This window comes from Neolamprologus brichardi, chromosome 6, assembly GCF_056152115.1.
Source record: "Neolamprologus brichardi isolate AB-2024 chromosome 6, ASM5615211v1, whole genome shotgun sequence".
In the NCBI taxonomy this organism is placed as follows: domain Eukaryota; kingdom Metazoa; phylum Chordata; class Actinopteri; order Cichliformes; family Cichlidae; genus Neolamprologus; species Neolamprologus brichardi.
Window position 1 is genome coordinate 20513736 of NC_142109.1, and position 15874 is coordinate 20529609.

Genomic DNA, 15874 nt, shown 5'->3' on the forward strand with positions numbered 1-15874 from the left:
CCATCAGCAACACACTGCTACCAATGATGAGCTATACAAATATAAAGCACTGCAGTTATACTGTAAGTCCAACCGTTATGATGGAAATCAGAGAAAGAAATTAAAAATACTTAGATTTTGAGTATAAACTATAATTGTGTCTCTCTAATGGTTCAATAATGGTTGTATGGCGACGTCTCCAGTGCATTTCTCCAGCATTCGGCCAGCTATGAAATCCACAGTGAGCTGATTTGCCAGCCGATCTGAATGAAATTGACCAAACCGTCCCGGAGGGTATTTTCAAGCTGATGCTTTCTTTTTTGTCAGTGTTGGGATGAACTTAGAACAACATTGATCAGTTTTCTGAACAACAATATACTGCATTTATATCTACATCTGCCTACTGCAGTGCAACAGTATCTAAGGCAGTAATTTATTTTAAAAAGATAAAAAAAACTAACATGGAATCTGGAAGAGTAAAAGAAAATATTCTCACCTCTCCAACCATGCCATTCCAAGTCCCATTAACCTTTTTGCCGTGTTTGCCGTTGGTGACCAGGTAGAGGTCATAAGTAAACTTGACCGTCTTGGCGATTTTCTTCAGGATGTCGATACAGAAACCTTTGCAGCAGCGCTTGATGTAAATCCCTGAATCACCTGTTTGATTGCTGGACAAAGAGGAATAAATGCAAATCAGAGAGCAGGATAAAAGGTTTCACGAACTCGAGATCAAAGTTTTGTTTGGTCTGAGTACATAAAACCAGCAAATGCAAAAGAAAGAAGACATCACCAAGGTTTGGCACTGATTACCACACCTGGAAATACTAGGTTCAGATATAAACACTTTTAATGTGGATCTTTTTTTTACTTACATACTTTTTAAGTTTGCTTTTACAATGCAAATTGTTGTTTGTGTGCTTTTTTTTTTAGCAGGCTTTTTCTGATTTTGCACTGTTGGATGGACAATAATTTCCTCAGTGATTAATAAAGTATTCTGGCTGTGATTCGAAACAAGGATTTGATTTAACTCTGGGAAATTAAAATTTTACCATATTTTATGACCTTTTTTAGATCAAACAATTAATGAAAGAATCAGAAGCAGTTGTAACAACAGTAAAAATCCTTCCTGGACGCAACCAAAAGATAGTGCCCATACACATGCTCATTCAGGAGGGCTGAACTGAGAAGACTTCTTACTGAGAGAAACATTTTAATTCCTGCTTCCTGATTATCATGATTGCTTTCACCTGTGTCTCATTCCTCTTTTGTTTGTTGGTCCCAATCAGTTCAGGATGCATGAATAGTCTTTTTTTTCTTTGGTCTCATCAGATTGTTTGTCTTCTTTCTCCGTAGTGCAGTCTGTACTTTATCATGCTCTTTGGTAGTCATGTTATGTAGACCTTGTTTAGTTTTTTGGATTTTGTATACAGTCAATAAATTTGTCTTCCTTTATACACTCCACCCTGATATGAAAAGAGTAAGAAACTCGTGAAAAGCTAGTCCACCATGAGGGAGACAGCAGTTGATGACCTCTTGCTTGAAATTATAACTCACCCTAGTGAACTAAGGCCCCAGTCACATAGGCCTAGACACCAGTTAGGCCAGTTGCAGGATGTAGGAAAAATGTATATTTTCCGGCCGGAAAATATTTTCTGGCACTCATTAGGTGAAATTAGTACCAAAGGGGCTTTTCGAGGATTGACTGAGGCTTAGATTCAACTATAAGAAATTAAAAATTCACTGTTTAATCACCTTTTTTAGATCAAATGATTCCTGAAGAACCTCAGAAGCAGATGTAACAACAGTAAAAATCCTTACTAGATGTGACTTTATGACCGTTCACATGCTCATCAAGGGGGGCGTGCTACTCTCATTTAACACCTTTTTTATTCTGGGACTCCTCTCTATGTTAATTTTTCTGCTGTCACAAAGACAGATAAAGAAAATCTTTCATACCTCTTGCAATAACTCTCAACAGTGCAACTTTATGTTACGTTACCATATGTTATGTCCATATATGTTTTTATATCCTGCTACTTCTTCTGAGCACATAACAGAAGGTTTTCTTTAATTCTAACACATGGGTAGCGGACTGACTAAGCCTAACAATGTAGACTCAGTAGTTGTTGTTGTTTTTTTTCCTAATTGAACTGAAACTAAAAATTTAATATTCATAACAGATAAAGATAACAAGTCGATTCAAGCTTTCTATCTGAAGCCTTTCAGCCAAAAAATCCAAAGCAAACTACTGCCAACAGCTTAATGACACAAAAATATAATATATTCACAGACATATATATATAAAAATGTGATATACATATGCCCCTATTAATAACAAATTTACTAAAAAGACCACAGTTTGACTTTGCGGTCACACTGTTAACATATGAAGACAACTTGATGATGCGCTGACTTTACTTCAGCACAAAGTAGAAAAAAACATTGACTAGTCTGAAGCCTGAACTGTTAGTGCATGTTAGTTTAGTGCTTTTCTTTTATATTCTTTTACACTTGAATTCGAAGCCTGTGCTATGTTTAGTACATCCATCTAACACTGCAAACCACAGGGAAAAGTTTAATATGTCACGACTAATACTCACTTTTCTCAGAGCAAGAGAAGAGAGCACGTAAACACATTTAGAGGCTGTCATCCAAATTACACAGTCATGAGGGACTAAGAATAATGCACTTTGGGGCAAACATTTAACCAACCTGTGCGTCATCAGTCAATGGGTTGTTTTGGCTTACAGCAGATACAGGTGCACAGCAGCTGTGAATGGAAGCTCTGGCACTGTTTGTTGGATATTTCCAGTGCCAGACTAAGGACAAATGTATTTGTTTGAGTGTTTTGTATTCACACAAGGGTGTGTCAACTTCAATTTATCGCAATTTTATGAATTCAGCTACATCAAATGAACAACCTTCATGATTGCACATGGACTAAAGTGGTTATTAATGTTTATTTCGGTTTTGGCAACAATACTGCGCCCGTTTATTTGTGCTTTTGTGCATACAAAGGTGACTCTGCAGCGCTCTGTGAATCTGGCTCTTGCAGTATTTTTTGGGTAGAAATAACTCCTGCATATTGCCTTCGAAGTATTGATGGCTGCTCCTGAAATGCTATATGTGTTGCTGAGAGAGAAATCTCGAGAAAAGAGGAACGGGAGAAAGAACACGGTGAAAGATCTGTCAATATAAACAATGAGCTCCAAGATGTAGCACACCCTGAGGAGATTTCAGGTACGCCATTGATAGAAAAGGAGGCCAATGAAGAACAATTAATTATCACACTCTAAGGACAACCGGATGGCAAGAGGGTCATGGTGAAGAGGAGGGGGGAGGCAGAAAAACAGGAACAGAAAGCAAGTCAGTAATCTGGTTAGCAGAAGTAAAACAAGTGGCACATTTAGTAAAGACAAAAACAGGAGAACCATTACAACATGCTGCAGGGGCGGCGCGCTGTAATAAGAAAGCCAAAGATACACAAAAAAGAGAAAATGCAAGCAAAACAGAATTATTCAAGGCTGTAAGGAGTCTGTTTGATTGTAGCACTTCTTCTTTTTAAAAATAAAACTAGCACAGACTTCAAAATATTCTATTAAACTACACTGTTCCAAAAATCAGTAATGTCAAAGTATCTTACTGTATATTTTACAGTTTTGTACTGTCTTTCTAGAATATCATTAAATTTACATAAGTAGACTGTGATTTTACATGTCAAAGGTAAAATAACATAACATCACTGTGAATATAGTAAAACACAATTTACTTGTTTTTTAAATATATATTTTTTTGTACATATGCATATTCAGATTGTAAAAATCCATTCAGAAATGTATCATAATTTGACAAATATTTGTCTGTTATGTGAGAGAATGATCTGTTAAATCCAAATGTAATACTATGGAAAAATATATAAAATGATCGAAAATTTAGGAGAATAATCAATAATTAAAGGAGTATTTGAATTATAATTTTGCTGAAAATTTAATGTCATCTAGGTCTGATTCAATAATTCAGAGGTAACAAGTGAAAATATAATTAATAGGAATAAAAACTAAAAAAACATTGCACGGCCACGCTGTGCTAATTATATATTTTAAAAAATAAATGTAGAGGTAGGAATTGCAATTAATATAAATCTCAAAGTATTCACAACATTCCTGAACAGAAATAGGCCTCTGCACCTGGAGTGAGGGTGTGGCCATGAAAAAAATGTGACATGCCATTGGATGTTGGGACACATAATAACATGACGCTAAGCATCAGCCAATGAATGTGAACTAACAACCACAAGGTCGCGGGTATGGCTGTACTGTAGGATCCTAATATAAAAGAATTTTACTGTGCATTTACAGTTTTGTTCTGTTCTTCTGGAATATCATTAAAGTTATGTAAATAGATTGTGATTTCGCGTTTCAAATGTAAATTAACGTAAAATCACTGTAATGTAATAAAACATAATTTTCATGATTATTAAATGTATCTGTCTGTACATATGCATATTTAGATTGTTAAAATACATTGACAAATGTATCATGATTGAAAGATCGAACTGTTGAATTCAAATGTAATGATATGGAAAAGTATATAACATGATTCCTATAAGCTTGTGTTACATCACATAAGTATTATTATCACTGCTATTTAGGGCGATCGTGGCTCAAGAGTTGCCAATTCGCCTTGTGATCAGGAGGTTGCCGGGTCGAGCCCCAGCTCGGATACTCTCCGTATTGTGTCCGTGGTCAAGACTCTTCACCTACTGGTGATGGCCAGAGGGGCCGATGGTGCGATATGGCAGCCTCTGTCAGTCTGTCCCAGGGCATGCAATCCATTATTATTTAAAACAACTGTTAACTGTATATTTCTGTACATTTACGTATTATGATTCATATTGCCACATTCATTGACCTTGTTATAGGTAATTTCATTGTTTGATCACATTAAAATGTTCCTAATTTAATGTCTAAAAACACTTGGAAAAGGCAGAATCCCATGTAAAATTAGCGCAACAAACTCTATTTTCATTACTGATAATAACTGTATTTTCATGAGAAAGTTATTTTCTGTTATTTTACGGTAGTATTTTGGCGCCCCAGCTGCCGGAATATTACTGTTTTTTTAATTTGTTTTTTTTTTCCTATTTATAGATAATTTCATTGTTTAATCACATTAACATGTTCCTAATTTAATGTTTAAGATCACTTGAAAAGGCAAGATCCCATGTAAAATTAGTGCAACAAACTGTATTATCATTACTAGAAATAACCGTATTTTTATGAGGAAGTTATTTTCTCTTATTTTACGGTAGTATTTTGGCGCCCCAGCTGCTGGAATATTACCGTTTTTTTTTAACAGTGTACAGACACAGCTGGTCCAAGGTTGATTATTATTAAAAAATAGCAGTGCCACAAATCTGAAGGTTTAACAGAGAAAAACTTTAAATTCTTACACTCCAACTTAATTTCTCACCTTAGTTTGAGCTGTTTGCGGCATGGCACAGTGTTCCTCATGCAGGTCCCGCTGAGCGGGTCCACATCCTCCACAATTACAAACGGCGCCTCCTCCAGAGTCACTATGGACAGATGGTCCTTACGCTCCTCCGCTCCTGAGTACAGCTCAAAGCGAGGCCAAACGTGGTACCTCATCGTCAAGGAGCCTCTCTCCCATTTGCCAACCTGTATGAGTGAGTGGGAGGACAGCTGTGTGTAATGTGCACGCCACTGTAACAAGTACTTCAAGTGGCAGAAAAGTGACAGACACATCGCAGAAGCATCAGAGGAGGAAAAGGGCAGAGAGAAGAGAAGAGAAGAGAAGAGAAGAGAAGAGAAGAGAAGAGAAGAGAAGAGAAGAGAAGAGAAGGAGGTTTACCCTGTCCCACTGTCTGTCCTTGTCTAGAAGAATGATGACCAGCTTGGGAAACATCTGGTGGCCTTCTTCGCTAAATGACAGGTTTCGGCCTTCAAATGTCACATTCATAAGGTACCTGAAAATGGAAAAATCCAATATCAACACGCGTCTGTTGACCACAAAGCAAAATGTGGAGCATTTAAACTTCATTCTAGACTTCCTTAATATATGTTTAATGAATATTTAAATGCTGCTTTGCCATCTTTAACGCTGATCTGAAACAGAATTACTAACAGCAAGACGAACCAAACACGCTGTGGATGTAAAAGATTATCAGGAATTCATCTGAAACCTGAACTGACATATTATAACACAAGCTGTGGAGGCTATATGTGTACAAATACCAAACATTTTTCTTTTTCAAGTCTTTTTTCATTATTATTTGGCGTTCAGCTGCTAAAATTCTCCACATTGTTCAGAATCTAGTTACAAACTTTGCTGCATGGTGTGAGCAGCTACAGCACTAAACAGTGGGCGACATTTCTCTGTAAGGTCATCGCAGTAACACCTTTACATAGAGGCAAAGTCATCTTTAAAAAAAAAAGAGTATTGATCGGTGCAGCTTTAAGGGCTACGATGCAACATGCAAGCAGCATCAGTACAGCGCACGGGATGCTGCTGTACCCTTATTCCAAAACCGGTGTGAGGGTGCACTCAAATCAAGGACCACTTCTTATCAAATATTTTTTAAATGTTGAAATATTGCAACCAAAACGTTTCAGCCACATAGATGGCTCACGTTGGCAGTGAGTCAGTGCTGTCAAATATTCAGTCCAATTACTTGGCAGCGTTGCATTTGTCGTTTTTGAAATCTGTTGGGATGTCGTTCAGAAACATAAAAGATTGAAGGAAGTTGAATATCTGACACCCACTGGTTTCCTATTATACTTTTGAACACAGCTGCCCTTCTTCTTTATTAAATTCTTTATGTTTTATTTATTTTAATGTCTATGTCATAGATTTAAAATAAGATTTTACTTTCTTAGTTCTGAGGGTGAGATGTGGCATTTTGTTATTTCTGTATATAAATAAATCAATTAAATAAATTTAATTTAAAATCTTTCTCACATACAAGATCTTGAATAATCAGGCCCTGTCTTATCTGAAAGACCTCATAGTACTGTATCACTCAAACAAAGCACTTCACTCTCACGCTGCGGCCTTATGTGTGGTTCATATGATATATAAAAGAAGAACGTGTGCTTCCAGGCCCTTTTTCTGTGGAACCACCTCCCAGTTTGGATTCAGGAGACAGAAACCCTCTCTACGTTTACGATTAGCCTCAGCCTTTCTTTAATTTGCCTTTTTAAAAAGCAAATTGTTAGGCCTGGATCAGGTGTTCTTGAATCCTCCCTTAATTATGCTGTAATTGGCCTGGGCTACTGAGTGTTTTTCTTCTTCACTCACTTATTTTCACTCTCTTTGTGTTTAGACATCTCATTGAATTTATTCATGAGTTATTATTCATCTCTGGCTCTCTTCCCCAGCGTGTCTTTTGTCTTGTTTTCCTCCCCTCACCCCCACAAGCCTGGTTATGCCAGAGGTTTCTTCCTGCTAAAAGGGAGTTTTTCCTTCCCACCATCACCAAGAGCATGCTCAAAGTGGGTCGTCTGATTGTTGGGGGTTTCTCACACTATTCTAGGGTTTTTACCTTCCAATATAAAGAGCCTTGAGGCAATTATTGTTGTGATCTGGTGCTACATAAAAAATGTCCATAAGAATTGTATTATTATTAATATTCTTTTCATTGTTATTATAATTATTATTTGTGGCAGCAATAGCAATCTTGATATCTTATGCAGTCTCTTAACTCAACCAGGACCACAACGAAGGTGACCCAGTTTGAAGCATAGTTATAGTGTTAAGAAGAACAGAGTAGGAGCAGGTAAAGCGAGAGTGAAAGGTGGAGGAGTGGGTAAAGGAGGAGAGAGTGCGTTAAGTGCTGTGTGGATAATAATCAGCATATACAGTATGTGTTTCAACAAGTGCACAGCAGTGGCAGATAAGGTGGAATCATCTCTCTCTCTTATTTTCTCTCTGCCGCCTCCTTCCCGCACTCTTCCTCATCCTGATCTGTGGGCTGCCATCACCATGGAGACGCTCTGCCTCTGAAACAATCCACCGGAGAAATAAATATCTTGTCTGAATGCAAGGAGTAAGGAGCTCAGTGTGTGTGAGCGTGTGTGTGTGCTTAAAAGGATGTATGAAACACATTTTACCCACCATTATCTCCAAGCAAGCCAACAGTGTGAAAAGAAGGACAATACATCTTTTCACAAGTGAGTAGAAAATAAATAAATAAATAAATAAACTGCAGACAACAGATGAGCAATGGGCCTGAAACTTGCCCAAGATTTTATCGCAAGTACCTCCCACTAGAACATTCGGTACTTCTATCTGTGATCTCTTCAACTATATTTATATCCAACCTCACACACACACGCGCGCACGCAGCGTTCTAAGTAGGCTACATGCTTGGAGCAAGTCAATAATATGACTCAAGCCTCCATGAATTGCCTATTTGCTGCGTTCTGGCTGGCTTGCGCACTACAAGTGCTGTAATGCACGTGTAACATGGGATTAGCCTCCTAATACAGTTTGACTAAAACAATGAATCCTGTTCAGCGTCCTCCACCAACTCACCAATCTGACATTTTCCTGGAAAAGCCTTCAAAAATTTACACCTGGTTAGACACTGCTTGTAAATATCCTTCACCATTTTTGCAAAAACCCATTCTCAATCACTTAAGCACATTTCACTCGGTGCACGGCGCACTTGTGAAGCACAATGTTAACCAAACAACCACAGCGCCGGTATCATCGCTTAGTGGTAATGATATGATGCGTATAAGCCTGTAGGAGTGCACAGGCGGCACAGGCGAGTTAAAGGTTCATACCAATAATGGATGGTTGTAATCTGAGAAGTAGAGAAGGAAGACTGTGTAAGAGCTGTGAGGGGGGTAAAGAGGAGGAGGAGAGGATGTGGATGGTTTGTGGAACCACAACCAACAAAAAAACCTCCATAAATACATGTTTCCCAGCATAAGCAATTGCTAAAGAGACAGCATAATGTTTATTTGATTGATATTTACAACTGTTTTTTTTTCTTTTGCATTAATAGTCAACAGTGAACCTTCGATAACTATAAATGTTTGATAACTAAAGGCGTTTTAATATCGGTGCCTGGTTCATGTGCGTAGATGTGAACATGGCATCTGCACTCGGGTGCGGACCAAAACAACCGCACCCAGAAGGTTTGGTGTGAATTATCAGGCGTCTGGGCTAAATGCGCTCTTATAGCTAAGCATGCTTTGCATTCTGAGCAGACATGTGGTAGAGTAACACTGATATGCATTCACTGTTCCTGCCCCAGACACATCTGTGTACCACTACATACTGTTCTCACATGGTTTCTAGTGAGGCATTATGGTTCATGTGAATTTTTTTCTGTGTTTTCTCCCCAAAACACTGAAGAAAACTTCAAGTGTACAAGCTCATCAGCTGATCAGGGCCATAGTAAATGAACTACAGGTGTGAAAACACCTATTTAAAAATAGTTGCTTTTACATGGTAAAGGCAAAAAATGTAAACTGTATCAATAATGCACATATAATAATTATATGTAAGAGCAAAAGAGAAGATTTACAACATGGTAGTGAAACCTGCTATGATGTATGATTTGGAGACGGGGGCACTGACAGAAAGATAGGAGACAGAGTTGAAGATGTTAGGATTTTCAGTGGAAGTGACCAGGATAGACAAGATTACAAATGAGTACATCAGAGGGACAGCTGAAGTTGAGTGGTTGGAGCAGCGAAGTTAAGATGTTGTGGACCTGTGCAGAGGATAGTGGATATACTGGAGAAAGGATGTTGAAGATGGAGCTGCCAGCCAGAAGGAAAAGAGGAAGACCCCAGAGAAGATTCATGGATGTAGGAAAGAAAGACATGTAGCGGGTTGGTGTGACAAACAATGTTAGGGATAGGGTGAGATGAAGGCAGATGATCCTGTGGTGACCCCTGTGTAATCTTTTTTTATAGGTCTTTGTTCACATGTGGTTAAAGACTCTCTCACCACCTCTATGACTTTGATTCATTTGCCAAAGAAAACAAAATACAAGTTGCAGAGAATCTGAATTTGACAGTCCAGTATTTGTAGTTTTACAAAACACTCTCTGCAAATCTTTAAAAAACCTATTCGCTCACAGCAGTGAAGATGCTGCTTCACCATCAAATCAGCATCACATGTGATGCAGAAAAATGTTTTATGGTAAAGTAAGCTAAGGTCAAATTTAGCCAAATTCCCAGTTGTAGCAGTTCAATATTTTCTTCTCTTGTGCTTTTGTTTTTTGACGAGCACTATAAGATTGTAGACAATAAAAATAACTGTGTATCTGTCTATATTAAGTCTCAGTAATACTCAGTAGCTCAGCAGTGTTATTTTGACTGCAGACAAAACGGCTTTGACGTGTCGTCACAAGCGGGTGACGCAAGCATGCGTACGTAAGACTGCAACATGAGGAGGCAGGATAATTTAATGCAATGTGTTGCCATGGCTCCCACAACCACAGCAATTTCTGTGCAATCAGCTGCGTTGCCATGGGAACAGTAATCTCACAGATGAGAGGCTGGTTGAAGGAGAGGAAGAGAGAGGAGTATTTTTTAGTCTGAACCTGAGTGTTTACCGACTTCCCCTCATGCTGTCTTTCAGTTTCAGATCAATCTCTCCATCTAACCTCGGAGAAGCGCGTCGAATCACACATCAATAGGATTCATCTTCCCGTACATTAACCTGTGCCTTTACAAAGACTGATGCACGCTGTGAATTTACAGCAGAGGAGGCTGCTCTGTTTATCATTTTGTAGCCCTGTACTATTGATGTAGCTTTTATGTGCTGTTTGATCCCTCTTCGTGTCAGAGCTCCCCTCTGGAGGAGGAATATAATATATATATATATATAAATAAATAAAAACATAAAAACTACTGGGATGAGCCACTAACCGAAGCTCACGCGGCTTCATCACAGCCATATGCAGCGCTTTGTGCGCCTCGCTCACCAACTGTTCCCCATCTAATCACTGGCTGTGAGGGGAATTTATTTTTTAGCAACAGAGACAATGAATCATCAATGGCATGGACACAATCCCTATTTGTGTGTGTGTGTGTGTGTTTTTCTATCCCCCAAATATCTTCAAATGTGTTTCTGAGCCATTTGATATCATGACTCCTTTTGAATTTCTCTTTTTTTTAATCTCAGAGTGAAGCAGAACAAGGTCACAAATTCTCTGTCGCTGCAATGCAGGGATGTAAAAATATATATCTCTGGCGCGCGTGTGTGCAAGGAAGTGTGTGCATGCATGTACTCACACACACTCGCATGGACAAACTGTATCAGGTTGCTGTGGATGACTCCTGAGGCCTGCCTTTCAAAAGTTACTGATAAAATGTGTCCTACACTTTACAAGTTCTGCAAGATAGAAGCTGTGACAGCGAGTAGAGAGTGAACAGCCTCACAATACCGTGAATTATGAAAAATACAGAGTAGAAATGATGAGCCGTGCCACTCGAGGTCCACTTCAGAACAAATTAAGCAAGGTGGCAACAGGTGGGATATGGGTGCAAAAGCTGCGATTAAAAGACAAAATATTTTCTGGTTACAGCAAGGTTAAAATCTAAAAACAGACATCTGTGTATGAATATGCTGAATTTGTGGGCAAAGGACAGGACTTTTGGTCCTAAAAGCTGGTAAACAGTACATGTAGAGAGCAAATGAGGATTTTCATTTAGATTCTCAAAGCTACTAGCTCTCGACTGATTTTGCTTTAGGAATAAGAAGCCACTGGTTTCTCAGATTGTAGCGAGATACTGTTTAGCACACAGCAACACTACAACCGAAAGATTGTCAGCCGTCACAATGCAAAAACATATAAAACTGCTATGTATTTGTAAACTTTAACAGTGGCAGGTTCACAGTGTGACCTAACAAGTTTTAGATTAGCCTAATAGTTCTCACTCTGAGAGTCTGCAGAGGTAATCAAAGTGTAATTGAGCCTATTAAAAAAAGCGTCTTGAACACGAATACAGAGAATAATTTCCATGTTTCGCCTGATTGCAAATCAACTTCATTAGCTTGAAATAGCCCTTCCTCATGAGTTACATGACCAGCATGACATCTCCAGCATGTATCATAATCAAACATTTTCTGTCATTTGAATATAAACTGCTTCGTTGCTTGTAAACGAGTTTCACAAATCCAAAGATCAGCATCTTGCTGTGAGGCATTGTGCCCATCGAGCCATCACGTTGCTAAATGCTAAATTTTTATTCTGCCCTGTTCGTTTTAATTTTAGGGGATTTAGTTAAATAATATCAAATTTAACAAATTTAACAATTTAACAAAAAAAAAGATCCCCTTATTATTTTAAAGGCTTATCCAATCCTGGGTTACGGGAGGGCTGGAGCCTATCCGAGCTGTCACTGGGCGAGAGGTGGAGCATACAGATAACCAGGTAACCAGATAACCTCTACTCCTACAGCCAAGGTGCATGTTTCCAGATTGAAAAGCAGAGTACCACAAAGAAAATCTGTGTCAAACCCAAAGAATTCTGGCAGTGAGGTAAAAGCGCCAACCACTGTACCACCATGCAACCGCCCAACATACAATTCCAAATCCCCCAAATGATTTTATTTCTTATTTATTGAGCCATGTTTTTCAAGTGGCACAGCCCCGAAAGCTAAATACACAAACACAGTGCTGCCGGACTCCACACTGAAAAGATGTAAGGCTCCGAATCTCTTTGAGCTGCAGCCTTTAATAAGAGAGTCTACAGGAGCTCCGTGTGATCCGGGCCCGCGAGGACCCCTGATGTGCAGGAGACATCAGACAGCTACCTGTGGAGTCTGAAGAGAGGGAGCGTGTATCACAGAGATCGCTTACATTTAAAATGTGAACAAGGGCAAAAGAGAAGATGACAATGACCTTTCATAGTTATGGGGTTTATTTGTTGTTTTTTACTGTGGCTGATTTGATTTTAAAATTAGTAAATAAGGACACACTCATCAGTCCTTGTTAACCTCTACAAATAGAGCATATTTGTAGAACTAAAGACCTAATTTGACAGTTGGTGATATAAAGAAGATTTCTAACATTTGTCAATAAGAGGACCAAATACCTCAGATGATCCCATAACCCCGGTAGCAACTAGCTAAAGCAAACCTGAGTACCACGGGGAAAAGCGCAAGCTTGTCAATTTACTGTGTTGGTGATAGTCATGTAGTCATGTGTCTCAAACTTTCCTGTTTTTGTGTCAGCTGCTTTTCTTTTTCTTCTCCTTGTGATCTCCATATACTTTTTTATTCTTTGAGCGTCCTTAAAAAAGGTAGGATTACGATTTTAAACTGGAAGAAGCAACAAAATCATTAGGTGTCTGAAAATTGCGAGCTAGCCTTGTGTGTGTGGGTGAAGACGCTGAGCAAAAGGCAGCTTAAACTGAAGGAAACTAGAGGGCATAATTTTTTATCAGCTCGCATTTGAACATGTTTGAATGAACACCTTAGCTCAGCCTGACAGCCAGATTAAATACTGCTGGAGGATACATTAAAGTCCACCCAAAAACACGTTCTCATAAATTTACAATGATGTTTAACCATCACACAGAGAAAAACACCATTTAAGTGAAATGTTTAAAGAATTCTTCTCTGACAGCGAGCCCCACATAGCAGATTTTCACTTTGTTGCTTTTTTTTTCATTTAACATTTGTTGGACAGACAGGGAATGTTGGGAAAGGTAGCAGGGAATGATGTGGGAAAAAAGCTCAGACTGGCCAGGAGTCTACCCCCTGAAATCTCATCATCAGTCACTAACGCGATAGTTAACATTTAACTGTAAACCTGGTAATCAGAATATGAAACTTTAGTTTGAAACACCTGAAACCTAGAGAAACTTATTCTCAGTTTTTAAACTAGTCAGTGTTTTTTTATAGGGTTAGGGTTGGTGTACATCTAATGCAGAAGCAAAAATCCACCCGGTTAAGTCCTAAGCACATGGTTATCAGGTCGCCCAGATGTTGAGATTTTATATAACAAAACAAAAAAAGAATGAAACTTCCAGTTTTTCCTCACAAGTAAAACTTTTTGTTGTAAGTATAAGAAAAAATACTAAATATAATCTACATTTAAAACCAATTAAAGGGCCATACTGACTGACCAGAGCTCAACTACAGACCAGAAAATGTCAGTGAAATTTGGATGGCTGTAGGGGTGACAAGAAAGGCAGAAGGGGTGAGTACAAAGCTAAACTCATATTTAAATGTTTGAAGCAAAAAGAATACAGACAGCTGGGGCAGTGCCTTAATAATGGTTAATATTTACATGAAAATGTCAAAAAAGTGTTACTGACTTTTTCCTACACTAAATAGCACGCACTCAGTGACAACAAACCGAAGCACATCTGAGAGAGAGGTTAAGTATTAAGCAGTCATGTTATACTTCCAGAGAAAACACTACCTGGGATACTTTTGTGCTTACATTTGACCTGATTTGCTGTGTCACTGTATGAATTGCTGAGTCACTACCATTGTACTAAAATGATGCCGCTGTTGGCACTGTGATAGATTTCTGCTTTGAATTAGGTAGTCTGTCATCAGTGGCAGCAGCTCGCTAGAAAAAAAGGATTAGTTTTGTTTGGGCTAATAAACGCTGCTGCCTCTGAGCTACAATCATCAATAAAATGTTCAATTTTCATCATATTTAAAATTAGCACAAAATTATCTGAAATATGACGACATTACGTGATAAATATTGTGATATCGCTCTGAGGCTACGTCTGAACAGATGACTGAAAAGGGAACATGTTGTGAACTATTCTGTTTACAGCTTGAACATTGGTTTGCGTTTTCTCTGTATTTCAGTTAAGTATAGCCTCCCCAGTGTAATTCTTTCTCTTGTCCCTGTGTTTTACTTCCTGTTTTATTTTAGTAATCACATGTCTCTTGTGATCTGTGCAGCTTTCCTCTTGTTTAAAGGAAGAAACTACTGTCACTGTCACCAAGTGCTTTCTCCTGGGGATCGTTGAATAATACTAGAGAATAACTATTATTAGAAGAAAAAATATCCAAAACATACATTTAGGTTTTTATTTTACAGCGCCTGTTATAAATTAAATTGTACTGCAACATCTATTAATACAAACTTTAAGTTGTTGCTTTTATATAAAGATATAATTTCCTGTTTTTCTCTACTTTAATGATTTATTGGTCGGTTGGAAAAATGTGCTTAAGAAGTCCCTTTGGCGTCTGGAAAAAGGCAATAAAAAACAATTTAGAAAATAATCAAGAGATTAACATAAATTATGTTAATCATTTCTTCCAATCGGAGCGCTTTAATTAAAATATTGACATCAGTATGGCGGTGCAGAAATAAACAGTCTTCATTAAGTTCTCACACGCTGTATCGTCCCCAAAGTGAGCAGGAGCAGCAGCACCGGGAGCAGCGTTACAGATGTGAACCACTGTTTGCTGGTCCAGTAAGCGAACAATACAATAAGTAAAAGGCCTTCTGAAATATTGATTGGTTATTTCTGTGGCATTTAAATCTCCCTTACAGCAATTAGCCATAAACAGGGCGCGGATAGAAATTGAATTCATGTCAAATATAAGTGATTCAGCTCTGAAACACATAAATCCTCCCTCCTTTCAATGTAGCTATAAATAGAAAACTAGGATCAACAGTTTTTAGCATGAGATGGGCAAAAGAGGGAGGAGGGGTGGGATGTGGAAAGCTTAAACATTACTTTCTGAGTCAACATTTTGTAACTGAGACATGTACTTGATACAGGTTTTCGGGTTTATAAGTTTATAAGCTGATGCCATCTTACTGGACTGAAACCAGATGTGATGATTGAGGGATGCTTTTGATTGATAAGCTATTAACATGTCAAGCTTATACAGCACAAAGCAACAGCAAGAAAAGGTAGGCCTGCCCTAAA

At 38.3% G+C, this 15874-nt stretch overlaps 1 protein-coding gene across 5 annotated transcripts in view; it reads right to left on the minus strand.

Moving 5' to 3' along the window:
• grin2bb (glutamate receptor, ionotropic, N-methyl D-aspartate 2B, genome duplicate b) overlaps nt 1-15874 on the minus strand; it is a 136019-nt gene that overhangs the window by 31288 nt on the left and 88857 nt on the right. For all 5 annotated transcript variants that reach the window (XM_006787358.3, XM_006787356.3, XM_006787355.3 and 2 more), the window contains 3 exons: nt 5851-5965; nt 5452-5657; nt 476-647 (listed from right to left, as the gene is read on the minus strand). In XM_006787358.3, the coding sequence (XP_006787421.2) occupies nt 476-647; nt 5452-5657; nt 5851-5965 (493 nt within the window). The remainder of the gene's footprint in view (nt 1-475; nt 648-5451; nt 5658-5850; nt 5966-15874) is intronic.